The 25,094-nt window shown below is 43.2% G+C and overlaps 2 protein-coding genes and 1 pseudogene across 11 annotated transcripts in view; 1 reads left to right on the top strand and 2 right to left on the bottom strand.

Moving 5' to 3' along the window:
* Positions 1-17,572, bottom strand: part of ZCRB1 (zinc finger CCHC-type and RNA binding motif containing 1) — an 86,410-nt gene extending 68,838 nt beyond the window's left edge. For 2 of the 4 annotated variants that reach the window (XM_081082841.1, XM_081082840.1), the window contains exons 1-8: positions 17,167-17,538; positions 16,362-16,447; positions 13,162-13,190; positions 11,045-11,156; positions 8,409-8,516; positions 3,202-3,314; positions 3,030-3,105; positions 2,093-2,239 (exon numbers count right to left, since the gene is read on the bottom strand). In XM_081082841.1, coding sequence (XP_080938967.1) covers positions 2,108-2,239; positions 3,030-3,105; positions 3,202-3,314; positions 8,409-8,516; positions 11,045-11,156; positions 13,162-13,190; positions 16,362-16,445 — 654 coding nt within the window. In that variant the 5' untranslated portion in view covers positions 16,446-16,447; positions 17,167-17,538 and the 3' untranslated portion in view covers positions 2,093-2,107. Of the gene's footprint in view, positions 1-1,248; positions 2,240-3,029; positions 3,106-3,201; positions 3,315-8,408; positions 8,517-11,044; positions 11,157-13,161; positions 13,191-16,361; positions 16,448-17,166 lie in introns of those variants that run through there. The other 2 variants (XM_081082839.1, XM_081082838.1) reach the window with 2 other exon arrangements.
* The window catches only part of PPHLN1 (periphilin 1), a 103,516-nt gene continuing 95,972 nt past the window's right edge, over positions 17,551-25,094 (top strand). The window contains exons 1-2 of one of the 6 annotated variants that reach the window (XM_081082832.1): positions 17,589-17,643; positions 18,318-18,592. In XM_081082832.1, the coding sequence (XP_080938958.1) occupies positions 18,553-18,592 (40 nt within the window). In that variant the 5' untranslated portion in view covers positions 17,589-17,643; positions 18,318-18,552. Of the gene's footprint in view, positions 17,644-18,317; positions 18,593-25,094 lie in introns of all 6 variants that reach the window. The other 5 variants (XM_081082834.1, XM_081082833.1, XM_081082837.1 and 2 more) reach the window with 5 other exon arrangements.
* On the bottom strand, positions 23,497-23,915 carry LOC308514440 (large ribosomal subunit protein eL34-like; annotated as a pseudogene). The gene has a single exon. The product of its transcript is annotated as a large ribosomal subunit protein eL34-like (transcript).

Here is a 25,094-nt window from a genome sequence, read left to right as displayed (position 1 = left end):
TTGGGACTCCCACCCCCAAATGAGGTGCCCTCCTGCACCTTTGGAAGCTCAGGTGGGTGAGAGGCAGATGGAGGGCTCAGTGAGAGATCTGGTTCCAGGGAAGGGCAGAGCACAAGCTGGAGCTGTGTGGTGGCCAGGGCTGAGGGGCTTAGAGGCCAGGTGTGGGCTCTTCAGATTCCTGGAGGCCACCTTCAGCGTCTAACCTGGGACCCTTCAGTCCGCAGGGAAACGCTCTATCCACCGAGCCAAACTGGTTGGGCCCAGATTGATTTTTTAGCCAGAATTTTCTCAGCTCCTTTAAGATCCTTTTTGGTCTGGTCATTTGGGTCTCCATTTCCCTAAAATGTTTGTTGGTGCTGATCTGTCTGTTCATATTGAATATTTTCCTCATTGCAATCTAGATTCTTTGCTGGCAAGTGGTTAACACTTTCATCGCCTGTGTAGTTGTCAAAGTGGAAATATTTTTATTGCTTTTAGTAATTTAAGAAAACTAGTAAGTGGGTATTCTTTTTAAGAGCATTCAAACACTATAGAAATATACAAACACAGAAAATTAAAGGCTCTATAATCCCATTCCCATATAACTATCTGCAGAAGGTATGGGCAGATTTAGTCATACATAAAAAGATCTATAACACATAAAAAATGAGGCAATAATTAACTCTGAAAAAATATAATAGCACACTTGTTAGCTCAGAAGTGAACAGTATTTACATGGTGATTAAATAAAAATGGACTTAACCAACAATTTTAACATAACCATACTGAAAAACGGAGGAAGGCAGTGGGGAGTATAGAAGATGGAAAAATCCTCTATCCCTTTATGAATTAAGTAGAAAAATATATGCATCTTATTTAGGAAAATATATGTACATATGAAAAGAAACACCTTAAATTAGCTGCTTTAGGGGAATGAACTTGGGTGCCAAAGGCAAGGTAAATTAATGCTGTTTGGTTATAAGCATTTTAGAGCTACTTTATATTTTAGGGGAAATTATAATGTAATCCAGATTGGGATCAAGCTATAAGAAATAAGGTGACAAGCACCCATATTAAAAACAAAATTCTCTTGAAAATTTTTTTAATATTTAATAACAATACATCATTCAACTTTTTCCAGTCTTTATGAAGGTTTTTTCTTGCTGGTGAAATTTATTTTAAAAGTCCTCATGTAAACTAATCAAGACTAATACATTTTTAAAATAAACCCTCAAACAAATCTTTTTAATATATACCTTATTTCCTGGGATGACAATAGCATTATTATATATTTTCTTTTTAATTCAAATATAGTTTTCAAGATTAATGGTTATTAACAAATCTTTATTATTAATACTCTCCTAAGGCAGGATAGAAGCATGATACTTTAAAATTTCTTTTCAATAACTACTTTATAGTAATTTTAAAAATATTTATTGATTTTAGAGAGAGAGAAAGGGAGAGAGATAGAAATATCAATGATGAGAGAGAATCATTGACTGGCTGCCTCTTGCAAGCCTCACACTGGGGATTGAACCTGTATCCTGGGCATGTGTCCTGACCTGCAGTTGTACCATGACCTCCTTGGTTCCTAGTTGATGCTCAACCACTGAGCCATGCTGGCCAGGCTGATGTTCCACTTTTTTTTTTTTTTTTAATATATTTTATTGATTTTTTACAGAGAGGAAGGGAGAGGGATAGAGAGTTAGAAACATCGATGAGAGAGAAACATCGACCAGCCGCCTCCTGCACATCCCCCACCGGGGATGTGCCCGCAACCCAGGTACATGCCCTTGACCGGAATCGAACCTGGGACCTTTCAGTCCGCAGGCCGACGCTCTATCCACTGAGCCAAACCGGTTTCGGCCTGATGTTCCACTTTTTTATGCATATATTGATTGATTCTTATATGTGCCCTGATTGGGGACTGAATCCACAACTTTGGTGTACTGGGATGACGCTCTAACCAACTCAATTATCTGGCTAGGGTGAACTATTTTATAGTAAAAAAATTACTTGGCATTAGGTATTTTTATGATCAAATTCTAAAAACAATCTTTAGTCCCAACTGAACTTGGTACTCTAAGATTAAATCTTTAAAAAAAATATTTACATAATAAATATAATTTTAATCACTAAGTTCTTCCTCATCACTGAAATATGTGCTCTTCTTTATCCTTGGGCGTCTTGAATCATCAGAGGTTGAGGGACCCCCTGAACTGGGTTTCCACCTTTTTTGTTCTTCTTCAATTTTGGCTTGCTGTAAGAAAATAAACAAAACCAGGAACCTGTTTATTATGGCACGTTAATTCAAAATAATGCAAAACCACATCACACGTGCCAACACTCCCCACCCTCCAAGTCTGTGCAAACAATTCTACTTCATCAGAATGCTCCTCCCTCACTCCCAATATATCCGTTTCACCATGTTACTCAAAATTATTTTAGGCAATTTCTACTAATTAACAGGTATAGTAAATGAAAACTACTTTCCATTCCTGCTGAAGGTGGGAATTATAAAATATGAAATTAGGTAACTAAAAGGAAAAATAAATTGACGTATACATTTACCATTTGTCAACTACATTAAAACAAAATATCTGGTTATATAAAAATTAGGAGATTATGTATCCGTCTTTAAAAAATATTTCATATATTTGTATTAGGGCCTTTAGTTGTCAAAAATATGTTTTTGGTTTTGTTTTGAAGCGAAGCTTCTTTCAAAGGTATCTTTTCAATATCTTTAATAAAATCTTTTCTGTTGGGCTAAACTCACTTTAATCAAATAGTTCTGCTCAATTCTATAATGAAAACAAATTATGATATTAAAAGTGTTATAGGGTCCTTAAAATCTAGGAGCCAATAGGAACTTTTCTATCATAATGTTTCTAAAGACCTTAGAAAAGTAGTCAGTCTCCTGAAGTTTAGGAGGAGAAGGGGAAAGACAGGTTGCCACAATGAGGAGATGATTAATAAAGTAAGTAAGGAATATAAAACTGTTAACCCAAGGCTGCTATGGCATGGTGCCTTTTAAAAAAACTACTTAGTACCTGGAAAGCTATGGCCTGACTGAGGCTGTCAATAGAAGGATCTTCTCCTTCATCTTCACTTTCTTCTACTTCTTCACTAAATTAAAAAAAAAAAAAATCAGAATGCATTTAACCAATAGTAAAAAGACAGAAACAACACTATAATGTATTTAGTAAGAGTGGATATACATACATTTCTTCTTCTGGTTCAGGAATTTTCTTTTTTTTCTTTTTCTCTTTCTTCTTTGGAGGTTCACGTTCTCCAAGCATATTTTTAGGACAAGCATAACTTAAGTGTCCACTTTCCTTTTGTTTCCCATTAAAAAGGAAAGGAAAATATTATATTTGTTGTGTTATTAATAGAAACTTGCCTGGTACCTGAAGACTAAAAGGTGTTAGAACTTAAAAAAATAAAAAAAGATACTGTCACACTGGGAACATATATGAAGAAATTAATAAAACCCATTAATATTTAGAAGGTAATTTTAACTCCTAATAAACTATTTTAACAATAAAAAAGTATTTTAGAAGTCCACAAAGACCTAAGAGTAAAAGAAGTATTCTTCCTCCAAACATTTTAAATACATGCTAAAAAATAATTCAAAATTTAAATGAACTATCTACCTTGAATACAAACATTTTAAGTTATCCTATCTAATAGAGGGAATATGCTAATTGACCCTCACACCATCACAAAGATGGCAGTGCCCTCAGCCAATAAGGAGGGAATATGCTAACTCACTGCCACACCCTCAAAGATGGCGGCGCCCAGTTCCCTCAGCCCTGCCTTCAGAGTCCCCCAGTACCTTCAGCCCCCAAGCCACTCAGGGCCAGCCCAAGGCACAGGCAAGTCTCGGATGTCAGCTCCCCAGCCTCCCAGGGCTGCCCAAGGCTCAGGTAACCAGGGCCGGCCGAGGCTTGCGCAGCTGGCAGTGGCAGCAGCAGAGGTGTGATGGGGGTGTCGCCTCCTGCCCCTGAGGGCTCCCGGACTGTGAGAGGGGGCAGGCTGGGCTGACGGACCCCACCCCCCTCCAGTGCATGAATTTTCATGCACCGGGCCTCTAGTTACTTGATAAAATTGGGACAAAACTATTCCTAACTCCCAAGATGTCGTTTAACATTCTGTTTCAAAAACAAATTTAGTTTCCTCATTTTTCCAAATTAATTTCATTTTGCTTCTTTCATATCTAGATGATCCCTGGACTGTCCAATTATGGTAACCACTAGCCATAATTCTTTGGTGGTTAGCGAGAACCTGTTTAAATTGATATGCATTATAAGGGTAAAATATATACAAGATTTTGAAGACAATATGAAAAAAGAAAGCAAAATATCTTAATTTTAAAACATTAATTACCATAGTTTAAATGATTATATTTTACATTTTAGATACATTTTGGGTTAAGTAAAAGATTTAAATTTTATTTGTTTCTTTTTCAATGTGGCTACTAGAAAATTTAAAATTACATTTATGGCTTGCATTGTATTCATATTTGACAGTGCTAGACTAACCATCTACCCTATCTAATAGAGAGGGAATATACTAATTGACCCTCAGGCCATCACAAAGATGGAGGCGCCTACAGCCAATAAGGAGGGAATATGCTAATTGACTGCCACTCCTCAAAGACGGCGGTGCCCACAGCCACAAGATGGCTGGTGGGGAGGGTAGTTGTGGTAGATCAGGCCAGCAGGGAGAGGGCAGTTGGGGGCGAACAGGTCTGCAGGGGAGGGCAGTTAGTGGCAACCAGGCCAGGCTGGCAGGGGAGGGCAGTTAGGGGTGACCAGGGCTGCAGGGGAGGACAGTTAGGGGTAACTGGGCTGGCAGGAGAGGGCAGTTGGGGGTGACCAGGCCTGCAGGGGAGGGCAGTTGGGGGCGATCGGGCCGGTAAGGGAGCAGTTAGGTGTCGATCAGGCTGACAGGGGAATGGTTAGGGGCAATTAGGAAGGCAGGAAGCAACCGGCTGGGAGCCAGCAGTCCCGGATTGTGAGAGGGATATCCAATTGCCGACTTAGGCCCGATCCCACCGGCAGTTGGACATCCCCCAAGGGGTCCCAGATTGAAGAGGGTGTAGGCTGGGCTGAGGGACACTCTCCCCACAAGAGCACGAATATATTAGTATACATAAAAGCCTAAGTGATCGGTAAGACCAAATGACCAGAATGACCAGAACAATAGGTCAATGAGTCGATCTGAAACGCACTGACCACCAGAGGGCAGACACTAAACTGGCAAAATATTATAGAAACAGGCAATATCGCATTTTACACAAATATTTTCGGGTCACTAAAATCTTTTAAGACAATAATATAAGTAATTAGTCAATACTTTTTAACCTAACAGTTTTCAAAGATTTAGAAACTGGAGAAAATGTCACTCTGTATCATCCAACTCAGGTTACCTTTACATACTACATTTCTTTTCTTTTTTTTTTTTTGTTTTATTTTGAGTCCTCAAGAGCCCGACAGAGATATGGGGTGGAGAGAAGGTGGGGAAGGAGAAGCCGGAAGAGTGAGCGTGTGACTGGGGGCGGGCAGAGCGTGGTGCAGGGAGTGGGGGAAGGTCGCCACCGAGGGTATTTCTGCTCCGTGTAGCCTCAAGGCCCAGAGGCAAGAAGGCTATTTATCTGCGATCACAGGCAGCAAGTTAACTTACCCGAGATCAGATAGTTAGTGAGCTCATCCAAGGTTACAGTCAGTTAACTTGTCTAAGGTCACATGGCTCAGAAGTGGTGGGACTGGTTTCTGAAGGGGTCGAAAGGAACCTGTTCCCGCCTCTACCAAACGCACTCAGCTGATGGCAACATCTCGTGCCGGGGTCCAGCCCCAGCAGGTCCAGGGGTCCCCAAAGGTGTGGACGGAGTCAGCGAAGAAGGAATGACACGGAGACAGTGTTCAGCTGATCAGCAGCCTAGCCAGGATCTCCAGCCAAGTTCTGGTCTCGATCTCCAGAGAGGTTCTGCTCTGGATCTCCAGCCAGGTTCTGTGTCCATGTTCTCTTGCTAGGTTCTCCAGGTTCTCCAGCCAGGTTCTGTAGCCATGTTCCCTCGCTAGGTTCTTCAGCCAGGTTCTGTCCAGGTTCTCCAGCCAGGTTCAGTCACCAGGTTCTAGTCAGGTTCTCTTGCCAATTTCTGTAGTCAGGTTCAGTCCAGGATCTTTTGCCATGTTCTTTCCAGTGAAGTTCTTCTGTCTCTAGAGAACGTTCTGTGTAGGTTCTGTGCCTAGGTTCTGTCTCTCTCTCTCTGTCTCTTGCTGTCTTGTTACATCTGTATTTATACCAGTTGATTCAATCCTATCAATCTCTATTACAAAGGTTAGGGCGTTTCTTATCTCCATTCCAGGGAGTAAAGATTATGTAGCTTAAGCATGACTGTTTGTAGTTAAAGTGATTAATTACCCGCCTGGCACTTAGTTGAGGGGTTTTATTCCCTCCCTAACTTCAGGGGAAAATCCCTACCTGGGGAAACAACCTTTCTCGGAGAGGTGACCTTGGTTAAAACACATAGTGCCAAGAAGGTGAGCAAACATATTAAGAACAGTATGCCATATATGCCAGGTCCCTTGAAACAGCAAGCATGGACCGGCTCCCGGCAATCTCGCTGGCAGCCAGGCCCAGCTCAGGGCCTCTTCCCGGGAAGCCCACTCCACACAGCACCTGCTGAAGGACAGACCCCATAGAGGAGAGGGACCCAGAAGGGGTGCCCATGGGGGCCGTGGCCCTTCCCCCGGGGAGCTTCACTCCGGGAACTGGGCCTCAGTCTGTGCTGGGGGTGGCAGTGAAGTGAGTGAAGTAGAATTATCTTTCTTCAGCAGAATGCAATTTTACATTGTAGTTCCTTAAATTAAAACTCATGTCAAGTTTATGAAATAGACCCTATGAGGACTTCCTAGAGCAGTGGTTCTCAACCTGTGGGTCGCGACCCCTTTGGCGGTCCAACGACCCTTTCAGAGGGGTCGCCTAAGACTATCCTGCATATCAGATATTTACATTACGTTTCATAACAGTAGCAACATTACAGTTATGAAGTAGCAACAAAAATAATTTCATGGTTGGGTCACAACATGAGGAACTATATTTAAAGGGCCAGAAAAGCTGGGGCTGCTAAGAACTCCGGCCCTGGCTCACAGAGGTGCTTGGCTCCGGCTTCGGGGACATCAGCGCAAGAGCTTGCCAAGGCCGGGTCTGCAGGGTCCAGTCCACACTGAAAAGCCAGGACTTCCAGGCCCTCCACGCTCTGGCCCGGCCGGCGTTCCCGCTTTGCCACCTCCTGCTCCGGACGGGCCATTCATCCCCCTCCTGGCCTTGGCTGTGTGCTCCAGGGTGGCCCTGCTGTGGGACTCTTTCCATTTTACACGCAGGAAAGCCGAAGCCCAGGCAGGCAAACCTGACTTGCTGGAGTCAGACAGGAAGTTGGCCGCCTGCTCTGGGTGCCCAGGTGGCGGGGGCCTGGCTGCTCAGCCGGGGATTCCCTCACGCTAGTAGGGTAGGCAGGGTTCAGGGAACGAAAGGATAGGAAGCTGGGGCAGGGCAGCTGGGCCTGTAACTGGTTACCATTTGGTTCCCAGACCAGAGAGGAGCTGTGGGGAAGCGTGGAGCTGAGCAGCAAAGAGAAGGAATGCGGTGGGTGGGGGCGGCCCCTCACTCTGCACCCTCCCTGGTTCTGAGGGTATGAGCTCCGCCTCCCTTCCTCACCAGGCGGGTGGGAGCTGCACTAACTGGAGCCGGCCCCTCCTCTCCCGCAGTGCGCCCTGTGGGAAGCGGCCTCTTTGCTTCCCTTCAGCAACAGGGAATTCCCTTCCAAGGCTTTTTTAAAAGCCACCATTATTTGAAGATAGTTCTAGAACAGTCTTTACTTCTTTGATCCCTCTGGTGTTGCTCAGGACTCAGCTCTTCTTACCTGCAAACCCCTCCATTTCCTTTCCTTGGGCTCCACCTTCTCCTGTTCCTTCAAAGGCTCTTTTCCTTCAAGGTCTCTTGGAGGTCGCAGGACTCTGGGCTCGACCCTGGGCCCTCCTCTACCACCTTCACACCGACCTTGCCCAGCCCCATCGCCACCCTGCCGGCTCTAAGCACCACTCAGGACCCGCCAACTTCACATTTGTCCCTGTGTGTCCCATAGTCCTGCAGACCAAGCCTTGAGTACCATGATCACCCTTCCAGAACCTTCCCCCCTCCCTCTCACACCGGACTGCTACATCTAGACCCAACTCCACCATCTCTGGGTCCTGCTCTACATACTACATTTCAATTGAGTTTGCACAGACGAGTCAAGTCCCAGATTAAAACATTTTTCATAACCTGGTTTTAGTCACCCAGGAGTTTAGAAGAGCACAAATAAAATACTGGTGTGAAAGTACTGTACACTAGAGAAAATTACATTAAGTTTTAGCTATACTCACCCCACATTCATAACACTTAGATTTATCAAAGTAGTTTCGTCTTCGGATGAACTCAGCTGCTCTTCCATTGTCAATAGCAATACTTGCTTTTATCACTCTACCAAATAACTAAACAGGAGAAAATGTAAATGCAGAATATGTATTCACTGATCCCATTTCCTCAAACCTTCAATTCTATTCTATTTTTTTAAATTAAATCTTTATTGTTCAGATTATTACATTAGTTACTCTTTTTTCCCACCATAACTCCCCTCCACCCAGTTCCCACCCCACCCTCCGCCCTCACTCCCCACCACTGTCCTCATCCATAGGTGCATGATTATTGTCCAATCTCTTCCCTCACCCCCACACCCCTTTCCCCCCTCCAAGAATAGTCAGTCCGTTCCCTTTCTATGTCCCTGATTCTATTACAATCACCAGTTCATACTGTTCATCAGATTATTTATTCACTTGATTTTTAGATTCACTTGTTGATAGATGTGTATTTGTTGTTCATAATTTGTATCTTTACCTTTTTCTTCTTCTTCCTCTTAAAGGATACCTTTCAGCATTTCATATAATACTGGTTTGGTGGTGATGAACTCCTTTAGCTTTTTTTTTTTTTATCTGTGAAGCTCTTTATCTGGCCTTCACTTCTGAATGATAGCTTTGCTGGATAAAGTAGTCTCGGTTGTAGGTTCTTGGTATTCATCACTTTGAATATTTCTTGCCACTCCCTTCTGGCCTGCAAAGTTTCTGTTGAGAAATCAGCTGACAGTCGTATGGGTACTCCCTTGTAGGTAACTGATTTTCTTTCTGTTGCTGCTTTTAGGATTCTTTGTCTTTTGCTCTTGGCATTTTAATTATGATGTGTCTTGGTGTGGTCCTCTTTGGATTCCTTTTGTTTGGGGTTCTCTGCGCTTCCTGGACTTGGAAGTCTATTTCTTTCACCAGGTAGGGGAAGTTTTCTGTCATTATTTCTTCAAATAGGTTTTCAATATCTTGCTCTCTCTCTTCTTCTGGCACCCCTATAATTCGGATGTTGGTACGCTTGAAGCTGTCCCAGAGGCTCCTTACACTATTTTCGTATTCTTTTTTCATTTTGCTTTTCCGGTTGGGTGTTTTTTGCTTCTTTGTATTTCAAATCTTTGACTTGATTCTTGTGACCCTCTGGTCTGCTGTTGGAACTCGGTATAATATTCTTTATTCCAGTCAGTGTATACTTAATTTCTAGTTGGTTCTTTATCACAACATTGAGGGTTTCACCAGTCTTCTTGAGGATCTCACAACATTTATCGGCAGTCTCACCAGTCTTCTTGAAGATCTCACTACATTTATCGGCGGTCTGACCAGTCTTTTCAAGGGCCTTATTAAATTTATCGGCGGCTTCTAGGCAGTTCTTTAAAGACCTTAAAAGTGTGGTTTTGAACTCTATATCCAACAGTTTGCTTTCCTCCAATTCTGTCGTTTGTGTCCTGTTTCTTTGTCTCGGCATTTTTTATGCTTCGCTGTGTCGACAGAGTTCCTCTCTGTGCTAAGTGTCCCAATTACCTGAGGTAGACACTCTTGGTGCACCCCCTTGTGGGCTTTGTGCACAATCTTGTTGTAATTAAGCTTTGATTGTTGTAGTTATCACTGTGAGGAATTGACCTCCAGGCCAATTGGCTGTGAGAATCAGCTGTGTCTGCAGTGGGAGAACTTCTGTGCTGGAGACACCCCTCTGGGGCTAGACTTGCACGATGGGGCTTTGGTGCTCACTGAGTCTGCCCTGAGTGTGTCTTTTATGGTTCCATGAAGCTGCAAACTGGATGGTCCCACTCTGACCTCTGGGCTTCCTGGCTCCTGGATCTCTAGGGAGGTGCTAATCTAGCCTTTGCCTGAGGCTATCCAGCAAAAGTCTCCCTGCAGGGCTGGGGCGGGGCGGGTCTCATGGGATCAATAGGGCGGGGTTAGCAATTATGGCTGCTCTCAGTCTTGCCCTCAGAGGCTCTGCTTCTCAGTGTCCCAGTAATCGCTGCAAGCCCCATGGAGAGAAAGCTGCCCTAGGGTTCTGAGCGATGCCAGACAGTCCCACTTCGCCCGTATGAGTCTGGGTCCCTAGAGACTCGCCTGGAACCGGAGCTCAGAGCCTGAGACTCCCTCCCGATTGAAAACGACAACCACGCCCTCAGCCGCCAGCCCGCTCCGCGTGCACTCTGCACCTTAGTATTTTACATCAGTACTGCGCCTCCTCTGAGTCTTGGTATGCTTTTCTCTTTCCTCCTAGTTGTAGAACTTCCACTCCGCCAGCCTTCCTGTGGTTCTGGATGATGTCCGTTCCGTCTTTTAGTTGTATTTTTGAAGTGGTTGTTCGAGGCAGCAAACTCTGGTGTTTACCTATGCCGCCATCTTGGTTTCTCCTCTATTTTATTTTTTAGATTATTTTAGCAATTGCCTACTTAGGTGTGACAAATTCTGTTCTGTAGAATAGACTCTTACTTCCTTATTTGACTAATGTTTTGGAAAACCAGTACAGTTTTGGCATCTTTTCCACATAAATAACCTCGGAACCTACTGATACCTGTCAGACTTGATCACCCACTACATCCCCATATTTTTGGCCTGGATGAGCACAAAGTCTTTTAGGTTAAAAACCTTATTGGGAATGAAAGGCTTACCTGTTTGTTGTTTATTGCCCTGGTGCAGTTTTGTGCAGAGTCTTTATCCAAAAATAAAATAAATGCAACACCTTTACTCTTCCTGGTATCTTTATCTTTCATTATAGTAACCCTTAAAAGCATAAACAAATAATTAAAGCAGCAATAAATAAAACAGCTATTAATAACTTGGAAGACACCTGTATTCAAAAAGGGTAATAAAACATTTACATAGTAAGACCAATGAGTACATCTGACAAATAGCTTATCTCTGCAAAGTTATGGGATATCAAGAATGGAAATAAGAAAGTATGATACTGATTTAACACTAGTGAACACAGGTATGATTAGGAGTATCTGACAAATCAAACTGTAATCAGGGGCTTAAGGATGAAGCAGAGATTACAGAGACAATGGGATCTTGAAGACTCAGCATAATTCCTCTTCTCTGCTAAGTCTTTGTAGAAAAAAACAAAGTATTCTTTTAACACAAAAAGTAAAACTACTTATTTTTTCTAGGTTTGAGACTCCAACTACAGTCTTAAACTTCTTTTAAAGACTCTCCAGCTCTGTGGTTCTTAGCCATACCACCCGAAGTACGTAAGTGGTAAGAGCAGAGTCTGCTCTTTCTTCTGATCCCTTACACATCCTTAGTTCTTTTTATCCATCATTATATGTCACTAATATAGTTTAAAAGACAATGTTCAATAGGGCTCTTAGGAGAAATGGCTGATTCCAAGGCTGGGATAGGGTATAAGGTGAACTATTTTAACTAGAAATACTTTCTCCATCTTTCTGCTAGCCCCTAGTGAAATCTAGTTATGTAAAAACTATGCCTCATCTCATCTAATAATAAGAGGGTAATTGCTAATTAGACCGGACGTCTTCCTGATGTCCTTCCTGATGAAGCCAGGGCAGGGGGAAGCCAGGCCAGGTCCCGGGTTTCTGCGGACGGCCCGAGGGAAGCCAGCCTGGGTCTCGGTGCCGGCCGGAGGGCTGGAAGAGGGAAGCAGTCTGGGTCCCAGGTGCTTGCCGGTGGCCAGAGGAGGGAAGCCTGGGTCCCTGGTGCCGGAAGGAAGCTGGTGCTGGCAGCCGGAGAAAGGAAGGCCTACTATTTCACAAATTTTCGTGCATTGGGCCTCTAGTGTATTATAATAAACACTCCTTTAAGGTTGTTTCTATTATGTTAAAAGAAAAAGATAGATGCAAATGGGAAACCAGGTTCTCAAAAGAGTACATCTATTTGTTTATTCATGTTGTCATTCAGTCACTCAATTAGCTGCAAGTCCAGGCACTAAACATTGATAATATAAAGGCAGTAAAGCAATGTCACTCCCTCATTTAAAATTCTTCAATGGATTCCTGTTGTTCTTAGGATGAAAACCAAATATCTTGTAACTTGGCCAAAAAGCGAGATTAGGAACCTGCTTCCATCTCTTGGCATTTCTCCCTCTTGTTCACTCATCTCTGGTCATATTGGCTTTCTCTCTGTTTCATGATGTCACTTTATTTTCTCTTGCCACAGGGTCTTTGCAAAAGCATTTGCTTTGCCTACTTAACTCTCACTCAGTCTTTAGTTTTCAACTCAAAGGATCCTGACTTAGGCAACTCTACCCTCACTACCTAGACTAGATCAGGTCTTCCCTGTTATAGGTCCTTACAACTCTGTGTCTTTAACTTCATAGCACTCTCATAATTATATATTTGTATGGAAATTCATTTGGCGATTCTGACAGACAGGGACAAAACAAGAAAAGGTAATGGTAGGGTTAAGAGAGTAGGCTCTGGAATCAAACTGTTGGATTTAAATAGTCTCCACTACAAACTAGCAATATAATTTCAGGTTTACTGTGTGCTTCAGTTTTGTCATTTATAATAATAACAGGATAATAACAGTATTTACCTTAAAAGGCAGTTGTCAGAATTTAATTGAGTCTTTCAAGAAAATTGTACATGTTTACATACATAGAAAAATGACATATATATGTAAAAATGTTAACAATAGTATTTTCATTTACTTTGTTATATCAAATATTTGTTTTATAAAATATAGTAAATTGACTACCACTAAAAATAATGGAGAAGTAAATTAAGATAAACTTTTAAATGAAGTTTCAAAATTTTATGCGAATACTTACTTTACAACTTTGCCATACTTGGAAAATATCTGAAACAAAGTAACACATACCAATTTACAATTTAATTTAAAAATCACACAAAAACATTAAATTTTCAGGTTGCATACACTTGCCATATTCTTTGTTATAGTTTATGAAAAATTTTAGCCTTTAGTCTGTAAGATAAATTTTTTTAGTGACTAGAATAATATTTTTAATTTTGTTATTGGAGTCCAGGTATCTGTCTCAGTTTCTAAATTTCTGACAAACGAGCACATACAGAGGAAAAAACCCACTCTTCAGGTGTGGTAGATTGAAGGCACACACATTATACAGTTGCTGTGTTATTGTGATATACCCATGGCAATTATCAACTCCACCACAGCTCCAAAGAATCCTTGTATTTCAAATAACAATGTTGTACAATATCATGATTCCCTGCTCCCACCCAATCAAGCAACCTGTTTCAGAAGACAGATCTTAGGTTGCTTATAAAACAAAACATAAAACAAAGCTCCAGTAATGAAAAATCCATTCCCCAAATCTCTTTCTGTCCCCCCTTAAAGTATTGGTGAAACTTTATAGTTGGCCCTTTCTTTTCTTCTACTTCTACATCTTCACCCTAAGCAATCTCACAATTTCACTTATTGTTTCAGCCAATACTTATATACTAACTAGAGGCCTGGTGCAGGAAGTTCATGCATGGGTAGGGTCCTTAGGCTTGGCTGGCCATTAGGGCTAATTGGGGCCTTCCGGCTGCTGGCCAGGGCCTTTCTTCGTTCCATGCTGCCCCATGGAGGTCAGCACACATCATAATGAGAGATCGAACTCCCTAGGGGACACTTTGCATATTAGCCTTTTATATATATACTAGAGGCCCGGTGCACAAAAATTTGTGCACTCAGGGGGGGATGGGGGTCCCTCAGCCTGGCCTGTGCCCTCTCGCAGTCTGGGACCCCTCGGGAGATAACGACCCGCTGGCTTAGGCCTGCTCCCGGGTGGCAGAGGGCAGGCCCAATCCCTAGGTGCAGCCCCTGGTCGGGCTCAGAGCAGGGCTGATTGGGGAGTTGGGATGCCGCCCTGTCATGCACAGAGCAGGGCGGATCGGGAGGTTGCAATGCCACCCTCAGTCACACTCAGGGTAGGGCCGATTTGGGGGTTGGGACAACGCCCCGTCACACTCAAGGCAGGGTTGATGGGGAGGTTGCGGCGCCACCCCGTCACACACAGAGCAGGGTGGATCAGGGGGTTGGTGCGCTGCCCCGTCACTCACAGAGCAGGGCCCATCAGGGGGTTGGGGAGCTCCCCCCTGTCACGCACAGAGCAGGGCGGATAGGGAGGTTGTGGCCCCGCCCCGTCACACACAGAGCCGCAGAGCGATCAGGGGGTTTGAGTGCTGCCCCCTGTCACGCTGATCCCGGTGCTGAGAGGCATATTACCCTTTTACTATATAGGATAGAGGAATGGTGTACAGGTGGGGCTGGCTGGTTTGCCCTGAAGGGTGTCCTGGACCAGGGTGGAGGTCCCCACTGGGGTGCCTGGCCAGTCTGGGTGAGGGGCTGAGGGCTGTTTTCAGGCTCGCGGGTGAGTGAAGCTCCCAACTGCTCCTTTTTTTCTTTTTTTTTTATTCTGGGCCAGCTTTAGCTCTTGCTCCAGCTCTGAGGCCTCTGCTGGGTTCTATAATGGAGACACTGTATCAACTCCAGCTCTGAGATCCTGGCTCATTGAAAGCTGGTTTCTGGGGTTTTGTTTATCTTCTATATTTGTTACAATGTTTCAGACTGCAGGCTTAGAGGCCAGCAAGGCAGGCGGGGAACGTTGGAATCCTCCGTCACTGAAGCAAACAAGCCTTATGTTAGTTTCAAGCTGCCTGGCTGCCAGCCGCCATCTTGGCTGACAGTTAATTTGCATATCTTGCTGATTGCCAATGGGAAGGGTAGCGGTCGTATGCCAATTACCATGTTTCTCTTTTATTAGTGTAGATAGATAGTTCCTATTATATATTGCTTCTTAGAAAAGTGTTTTTGAATATATTAATATATGCAATCAACGATAATAAATTTTGAGTCCTCTGAGTAATTTGTGTAATGCTGGAATGTGGTCTATCTGGATTGCGGTGTATGTGGTCTAGTCTGTATTGCCTTCAGACTGAATTCTGAAGGCAATACAGACAGCTTTCCATAGAACACTTTCAAAAGGCTTCTCAATTCACTCAGAGTCCTTACCATTATCTGTGTAGGCCTTATAAGGCATCCCTGCATGGGCTTACCTCCGACAGCTCCTCTTCTTCTCTTCACTTGATTTACTGTGTGCCTGAAATGCTTATCCCCTAGACAGCTGCCTTTACTTCCTTCAGGCCTTTATTGAAAAGTCACCTTCTCAATCAGGCTTTAGACCACCACGTAAAATTTCACCTCCATTCCCAACCTAACATTTAATAACCCTCCTTCCCTGTTTTACTTTTCTCCTTAGCACCTAACATCTTAGCATTAACTTTGTATTTAACAAATAACATTATTCGACTTTTTTATATTTCACATTGTTTATCCTTTTATTGTGAATGCCAAGAGGGATTTTTCATCTTTTTGTTTGTTGATGTGTTCCTAGTATCTCTAAGAGTGCTCAGCATACAGTAAGTGTTCAATAAATACAGAAATGTCTCTTTTGTAACAAGCAAAGAAGCTAAAGTTCATTTTCTCCTCTGTTCTTTGGGATTAAAACTATCTTAATTAATTAATCAAGCAATATAGACTATCTGTGCAGCATCTCTCTACTTATCATCTACCTCAAGCAGCACAGAGAAAGAGGGTACACTAGGAAGAAAGGATTCATGTCATTCCTTCCAGTTTTTCTCAACCACCCATCTGCAGGACAGGCATTGCAATGTACTTATTAAGAATTTTACCAAGCCTAACCGGTTTGGCTCAGTGGATAGAGCGTCCGCCTGAGGACTGAAGGGTCTCAGGTTCGATTCCAGACAAGGTCAAGTACCTTGGTTGTGGGCACATCCCCAGCGGGAGGTGTGCAGGAGGCAGCTGATCGATGTTTCTCTCTCATCGATGTTTCTGACTCTCTATCCCTCTCCCTTCCTCTCTGTAAAAAATCAGTAAAATATATTAAAAAAAAAGAATTTTACCAAGGAGAACTGTTTGCTTTAGCTATAATTATTTCTCAAATAGATAATTCAGAAGATAATAGTACTATTAATAAAACTTACTTACCCGGTATAAGTCATTGTTGGTCAGAGAAAAGGGCAAGTTGGATACATACACTGTACTTTTACTTGGGGCCAATCCACCACTCATTTCTAAAAAGAAAAACAAACAGATCCAAAAGCAATGTAAGCCAGGATAGTCTTCATTCCAAGTAAGACCCAATACTGGCAATCACTAATTTAATTATGCCAGATTCATACACCTTCCTTACTGCTTAGTAATAATAGTGAATAATGACTCTCAGTTGGGTGAATTAAGAAATTCCTTTTCTCCAGACACCACTTAAGAGAGTTTTCTGGTCCTATTTCAAGTGGATTCTTCACACTAATTAACCCTTTTAGTGCCGGCCTCCAGTGTGAATGGGGAAGTGCAGTTTAAACAGATGAGAGAAAAACCGGACGTTACTAATCTTCCCTCCGGCTGAGAGCAAACAGTGTTTCCGAATATATGTAAGACTTCGCATACACACAGCAGGGAGAGCCTGGGGCCGCAGAAAGAACCTCAGCCACTGATTTCCACTCATACTGTGGCTGGGTACCTTCCTGGTTGTCTTACTATTTTTCTCTGGAATGGCACAAAGAGGACATTTTAGCCCCACATTTGGATGCACATAGAGTTCAGCAAACTTCCTCAATGTCCCATCTGGCTCCACCACGGTCTAATTTTCGGTCTCAGAAGCGCGTGTGCTATATCTTTAAGACGGGGGTTCCGAACGCTCACAAACGGCAAAACGAGGATTCGAAGGCGAGCCGGTTCGAAGGGCCGGGCCAGACGCTCGGGGGGATGGACGCGGACAACGTCAGAAACTCACAGCGGTAGCGCTCGTCTGACAAGGTTCCCGCTGGAGACGCGTCGGCCGTGCTGGTGGGGACCGCGCAGGCGGCTAACGGGGAAGGTCCGGGCATCCAAAGGCCCGTCCTGTCGGCGGCGGGGCCTGGGGAGGGAGGGGCCGGCCGGCGGCCAGGCCGCAGCCGAGGCGGCGTTTACCTTCCAGTGGGGCGGGCCCGGGCGGTCGGTAGAGCGCGAGCCCTCGGCTCCGGGGGCGCTCAACCCCGATGACTCCTTCCCCCTCGCAGGGGCCGCGGCATCGCCGGGGCTGGGAAGGGCCTGGCGCCGCGGACAAGAAGGCAGCGCCTCCAAAGCCTCTTCCCTCCCTGCTCGCTTTAGACCCCGGCGCGGGCCCGGAGGCGGGCGCGTTGTGACGTCATGCGCGCGCCGGAAGTGCCTGCCTCGGAGCGGCGACGAACAGACTACCACATTTACCGAGACTCCCGGCGGCCCAGAGTTGGTGAGCATGTTTTCCCTTTGTGCGAGGGGGCCGGGGCCGGGGCCGGGGCCGGGGCCGGGGGGCCTCGCGGGAGTGGCGGCGGGCGGGCGGGCGGACGTTTTCCGCGACGGGACTTGGGGTCTCCCGCTGCATTGGAATCGGGGAGCAGCTGTGCCTCTGCGGTGGAGGGTGGACAGACACAGTGGAGTTTGGAAAAAAAAGCCAAGTGTTAAGTCTGAGCTACATACAGTTCGCGTCTCTTGAGCGCCTTAGTCTGCAAGAAGGGAACTGAACGGGGTCACTTTAATGACCCCAGAAATGTTAGGAAGTCGGTAAATTTTACTGAATGTGTTCGACGCATCCACTTCGGTATTAGGCATTTTTGAGAGCTACAAAAAAAACCAAAATGCAAAAACAGGCATTTTTTTTTAGCCCCCCCCCCCCCCCCCCCCGTCCGATATCTTAATCCAGTTGGGGAGACTTGGATTCGGGAATGACTCACCTTGAGTACTGGTATGGACAGATGTTGAACTTCTCGGCACCTTTTTTTCCTTCCTGTGTCAATCTATAATGGGCACACCACTGCTTTTTTTTTTTTTTTTTTTTTCCCTAAGAGGATGTATACAGGCCCAGCATTCCTACAGAAAAATCAGAAAATAATACAAGGTAGTTTATACTAAACTTCTACCCACCAGCACACACAGACCAGGCCTCTCACCACTCCATGGGAGCCTGCGTGGCAGCAGCCTGGAACCCAGAGCCTTTCCCGGAGCCGGCACGATCCGGACGGAAGCCGATGCCGCACAGAGCGCCCGAGGTGCGACCCAGCCAGGACGCAGCTGCCTTTTGAGAGGCCCGCATGCCTCCGCGTCCCCCCGGGGACCGCCGGGACTCATTCTCTTGTCAGACTTGTGGCCAGCCAAAACTGCCATGCTCCACATCCCCGTTATCCTTGGTTACCGCCCGAGATGTAAGCCCCTTCGGTCTCCTCCGCGCCTCCGCCCCCGCCCCCGCCCCCGTCCTGCTTGGTGCTTCCCCTCCCGTGGTTTAGACTGTCACTGCTGCTCTCTCCTTTTTATTTCTGCATTTCACCTCTCAACACAGCTGAGCTCTCTGAAACCTCTATTCCCTGCTTAACCAACTCTTTTTTACATGGTCAGTCACTTGATGGAAATTCTACTTCATCTCTTGACTTTAACTCACACTTGGCTTTCCCCCTCCAGCCCTTTCAATTGAGCTTTACTCTGACACTTGCTTTTGAGGTTGGGTGATGGCTGTAGCCACGTTGAGCTGATGTAACTCTCTCAAATACTTTTCTTCTCTCGCTCTCTCGAACATTTTGTTTTACCCTGATCTCTTTCTGGATAATTTCTGTGACTGCTACAGATCACTTTCTCTGAGGGGTGTTCCCTGACTTCCCATGGACAGAGTTAGATACCCTAGCCATGCCTTAAGTGCCCTTTACCTCCCTTATCATTGCCCTTATCGCATGTATCCTAATTGCTTGTCTCTCTGCCTTTTCCACTAAGGTAGGTTGTGGGGGAGAGGCTGTATTTTTGTAACTCTAGTGCTTGATAGACAGTCAGATATTTCTGGAATGATTGCAATGCTCCAGGTACAGTCCCATAAGTCAGGCAGTGGACTGTTATTTCCAGACTTTACATCTAAGAGCCATTCAAAGAGGGTCATCTGCTACTCAGGTACAGCTCATTGTGACTGTGTGATCCCAGTGTTGCCATAGCATCCAGTTTTTTCAAGGAAAGTTGGAAATGCAGTTGTTTTTTAAAGTGATATTTCCCATTTTTAAGTTTTGTCAATGGGATAAAATTTTATTAAAAAAATACACATCACAACACAAAACTTGGGCCTATCAGTCACATGTGGCCTATTAGTCAACAGTTTGGATTCTGTTTTAAGTGTTGTTGGGTGTAGAAGTGGGCATTGTGGAGACTAATAGATTTTGCATTGAGCTTTTGATGGATAGTTGGAAGTTGAATGAGAGAATGGAAAGAGGTATTCTAGTTTGGGAACTATGTCAAACAACTCCAGGTTAGTGTGTGTTTTTCTGTGGCAGAGCGATGAGGCTGGCATTAATCCTTTTGGAGAGAACAGGAGGTTAAGTGAAATGATAGAGGGGGCATATGAAGGGCAGAGAATAAGAAACTATTTGGATTCTTGATTAGGGAAACTTCAGATATGAATGAGGTATTAGCAAAGTGAATTGATTGTCTTTTCTTAAGGGTGAAATGGAGAGTAAAAGACTGGAAAGAGGCTGGCCAATTAGGACTCTAACTTCCATGTAGATAATGAAATAAGATTTAGATTTGTAAATACTATGTATAAGCAAACATCTGGTATTTTGTCTAACTTATGTAATTTTCGTTATTTGATAACTACAATGGACAATCAAGAATCTTCTAAGTTTTTAATACAGTATGGTGGGTCTTATAAAAGAAGTATCCTTAAAGCAGTGGTTCTCAACCTTCTGGCCCTTTAAATACAGTTCCTCATGTTGTGACCCAACCATAAAATTATTTTCGTTGCTACTTCATAACTGTAATGTTGCGAATTGTGATGTAAATATCTGATATGCAGGATGGTCTTAGGCGACTGCTGTGAAAGGGTCGTTCGACTGCCAAAGGGGTCGTGACCCACAGGTTGAGAACCGCTGCCTTAAAACATTGAAAAGTCAAGTACAGTGAGGCCTTGACTTACGAGTTTAATTCGTTCTGTGATGGAGCTCGTAACTCAAATTACTCGTATGTCAAATCAAAAAGTGAACGAGTGAGACACGTGATGCTGGGCTGATGTTGTGGCGCTCACTGTGACGTTCGCTGCGCCAACTAGCGGTGGGGTTTCTGAAGCTGGCTCGTAACCCTAATTTTAGCTCGCAACTCAAAGCAAAAAATCGGCCGAGAGATGTCTCGTATCTCGAAAAACTCGTTAGTCGGGACACTTGTAAGTCAAGGCCCCACTGTAACTTGTGAAACTAGTAGAGAATGCAGTACTTTCACAGTTCTAAGTCACATGGTTCATTATGAAGCAGTCAGCGGTCTCCTTTTCTCTAACACCATGTCTCCCTCCCTCCCTCCATCCCTCCCTCCCTCACTCCCCCCCCACCCCAGGGGTTCATGCTAGGGCTTCTATTAGCAACAGGCAGTTTAGAAAGCTGGGTATTTATTTGGATTTACAGTCATTGGCAAAGCTCAGTCCTCTTGGAGGCGGCTGGAGGAGTGGCCTCCTGGAGCCTGCTAACCTCTCTCTCTTAATCCATCTTGTTTACTGGCAGGATAATCTTCTGGAATGCCATTTTGCCCCCAACCTCATTTTCAGGCTTATAAGCCCTTCAGTGAACTCCTCTAATTTTTTAGTATGTTGTGCCATTTAATGCCCTTGAATTTGTTCTCTCTCTCCTTCCCTGTTTTGTTGTGAAGCAGTGTAATATGATGGATAGGGTGTGGGCTTCAAAGTCATACAGGCCTGAGTCTGATTCCAGGCTCCATTTGGCTCTGGAATTTGAGCTTTTCAGAGCCTCCATGTTTTATCTGGAATGGGAGGAATAATACCTACTTCAGGGGAGGAAATGAAAGCTTGTTGAATGCCACTCAGGGCTATTTCCTACTCCTTTGCAATGTGCATCTTCTGTTTTTGTCAGTTGCAGCTTTCTTATGTACATGTTATTTTCCCTAATTCCTTTCCCTTTTCTTAGCTTCTATTATTTTCTGCATTTATCTTTCTCTGAACACTAAACAATGATTAATTCTTGTAGATACTTTGTTATATTTTGATCATTTTAATTGGCATCAATGTTAGTTTTTCCCCCCGAACTTTAAATAAGTATGCTCTAAAATTGATTTGTAATTTAGTTGTCTGGAATTTTAAACAATTTCAGTTGAAATAGTATTAGGTAGTTTTTAGTTCAAGACAGCTCTTAAAAACTTCTTGATTCAATTTAGTATGTGAGGAATATGTTTACCTTCTTTTAGATCAGTACATCTACTCCTGAGATAAGATTTTTAAAAAGTGTCAGGGTCCCAGCCAGGCCAATTATGTAGGGATTTCAGAGAATAGGGCCTAGACCAGTGAAGGCGAACCTTTTGAGCTCGGTGTGTCAGCATTTTGAAAAAACCTAACTTAACTCTGGTGCTGTGTCACATATAGAAATTTTTTGATATTTGCAACCATAGTAAAACAAAGATTTATATTTTTGATATTTATTTTATATATTTAAATGCCATTTAACAAAGAAAAATCAACCAAAAAAATGCGTTCGCGTGTCACCTTGAACATGCGTGTCATAGGCTCGCCATCACTGACCTAGACACTGGTATTTCTTTAAGGCTCTTTAGATAGTAATAATATGTAACCAAGGTTCAGAATCCCTGCTTTTGGTGCTAGACCTAAAGGATTCTCATCAATACCTTTTGCTTAAAAATGAAATGGCACGGGTGTCATGGAAAGTGTGAACGGAACCATAATCTAATAGTGCTCATTGGAAGTTTTCTGGATAATTAAAAGATACAAAGTAATATTAATGTTTTCCAGAATGGCTCATGTGGTGGTCATCAATATTATGTTTATTTATTTGGCCAGTATTTAATAAGTACTTCTGCTAAGTAAGAGAAGTGCACAGTCATTTACTTTGCAGTGATATTTAGTTTCGGAAAGAGAAGAGGAAGAAAAGTAAATTGAAAATGATTTGATATAATAGTATTATAAATAGGTGCTTTAAGAGGCCCAAAGAAGGAACAACTTTATTCTTTGTAAAGAGTATAAGAAACACAATAAAATGAACGGGACACAGCAAAAGCAGTCCTAAGAGGGAAATTTATATCATTATAGGCCTACTTCAAGAAACAAACAAAAAACCAACTCAAATAAACAATCCAACTTTACACTTAAAGGAACTAGAAAGAGAACAACAAACAACGCCCAAAGTGAGTAGGAGAAAGAATATAAAGATCAGAGCAGAAATAAACAAAATAGAGTCTAAAAAACAATACAAAAGATTAATGAAACCAAAGCTGGTTCTTTGAAAAGACAAGACTGACAAACCTTAACCAGACCTCATCAAGAAAAAAGGAGAGAGGACCCAATTAAATAAAATCAGAAACGAAAGAGAAGTAACAGCTGACACCAAAGAAATACAAATGATTATAAGAAAATATAAAATATGGACAATATGGATGAAATGGATAAATTACTAGAACATACAATCTTCCAAAACTCAATCAGGAAGAATCAGAAAATACGAATCGAAAGATTATAACTAATGAAATGGAAATAGTAATCAGAACATTCCCAACAAGCAAAAGTTCTGGCTTCCCAGGTGAATTTTACTAAGTATTCAAGAAGAACTAACATCTGTCCTTCTGAAGCTATTAGAAAAAAATTCAAGAGGAGAGAAGCTCATTTTATGAGGCCAGCATTATCCTAATTCCAAACCAGATAAAGACACTACAAAGAAAGAAAATTATAGGCCAATATCCCTGATGAACACAGATGCTAAAATCTCAATAAAATATTAGCAAACTGGATCCAGCAATATATTAAAAAGATCATATATCATGATCAAGTGGGTTTTATTCTGGTATTGCAAGGTTGGTTCAATATCCGCAAATCAGTTAACGTGATACACCACATAAAATCAAGGAGAAAAACCACATGATCGTATCAATAATCTGGAAAAAGACTTGATAAAATCTGGCACTCTTTTATGATAAAATCTCTCAGCAAAGTGGGAATAAAGGGAACATACCTCAATGTAATAAAGGCCATATATGACAAACCTCAGGCAACATAATTCTCAATGGGCAAAAACTACACAAGTGTTTCCCTTAAGATCAGTAACAAGACAGATGTCTATTTCACCACTTTTTTTTTTTTTTTATCAGAATGAGACTTTTGTTTTTATTACTCAAAAAAGCTTCATTTTTTAACTTATTTAGCTTTCTTACTCTGTGCTTGTGCCTTCAACACTTTCACAACGATTTTCTGCTCCTCAATAAGGAAAGCACGCTGATCCTGTCCCGGACACATTTAGCACACATGGATCCACCGTAGGCTCTGCTGACGTGTTTTCTCATCTTAGACAACGTCATTAGAACTTTAGGTCTCACAGCACGAACTCCGCGAAGTCGGCCTGGGCACACGCCACATGCAGATTTGGGTGCTTTCCCAACCTTCTTGGTATGAAGGTAAACAATCCTATTACAAGGGGTTTGGGACAGCCAGGTTTTGTTGGAGGCTGTGTTGTAGGACAGCCTCCGACGGTATGTTAAACGCTGGACCATGGTGAATACCTAAACACAAGTCACCGTCCCCGGAAGAGGAAAAGAAAAGCGCTTGCCTATTTCACCACTCTTATTCAGCGTAGTATTGAAAGTCCTAGCTATAGCAGTCAGACAAGAAGAGATAAAAGGCATCCAAATTGAAAAGGAAGAAGTAAAACTGTCATTATTTGCAGATGACATGATATTGTATATAGAGAACTCTAAAGATTCCACCAAAACTACTAGAACTGATAAATGAATTCAGTAAAGTAGCAGGATACAAATAAATCCGGAAGTCAGATGCATTTTTATACACCAATAATGAACTGTTAGAAAAGGAAACTATCTTCACTTACAATTGCATAAAAAACAACCTAGAAATAAATTTAACCAAGGATGCAAAAGACCTGTACTCAGAAAATTATAAAACACTACTGGCCCAATGCACGGATTTGTGCAAGTTGAAAGGAAATTAATTAGAAGAAAGATTTGTACGGTAATTACGTTACTGCAAAACATTACATGTCAGAATAGTATATATAAAACTAGAGGCCCAGTGCACGAAATTTGTGCATGGGTAGGGTCGCTAGGCTTGGCCGGTGATCAGAGCTGATCAGGGCCTTCTGGCTGCCAGCCAGGGCCTTCTTTCCTCAGCTGCCGGCGGGGGTCTTCCTTCATTCTGCGCTGCCCCCTGGTGGTCAGCGCATTATCATAGTGAGCAATCGAACTCCCGGTTGAACTCCCGAGGGGACACTTTGCACATTAGCCTTATATATATATAGATCCTATCTAATAAAAGAGAAACATGGTAATTAGCGTAAGACCGCTACCCTTCCCATTGGCTAATCAGGGCGATATGCAAATTAACTGCCAGCCAAGATGGCGGCCGGCAGCCAGGCAGCTTGAAACTAACATGAGGCTTTCTTGCTTCAGTGACGGAGGAAACCAACGTTCCCCGTCTGCCTTGCCGGCCTCTGAGCCTGCAGTTTGAAACATTGTAACAAATATAGAAGCTAAACAAAACCCCAGAAACCTGCTTTCAGCGAGCTGGGATCTCAGAGCTGGAGTTATACATTGTTTCAATTATAGAACCCAAACAAACCAGATACCTGTTTTCAGCAGCGGAGGCCTAAGAGCTGGAGCCTCAGAGCTAAAGCTGGCCCAGAATAAAAAAAAAGAAAAATAGGGGCAGTTGGGAGC

Source organism: Myotis nattereri (assembly GCF_964212035.1).
Source record: "Myotis nattereri genome assembly, chromosome: 2".
Classification (NCBI taxonomy): domain Eukaryota; kingdom Metazoa; phylum Chordata; class Mammalia; order Chiroptera; family Vespertilionidae; genus Myotis; species Myotis nattereri.
This window is presented reverse-complemented; position numbering and strand designations above follow the sequence as displayed.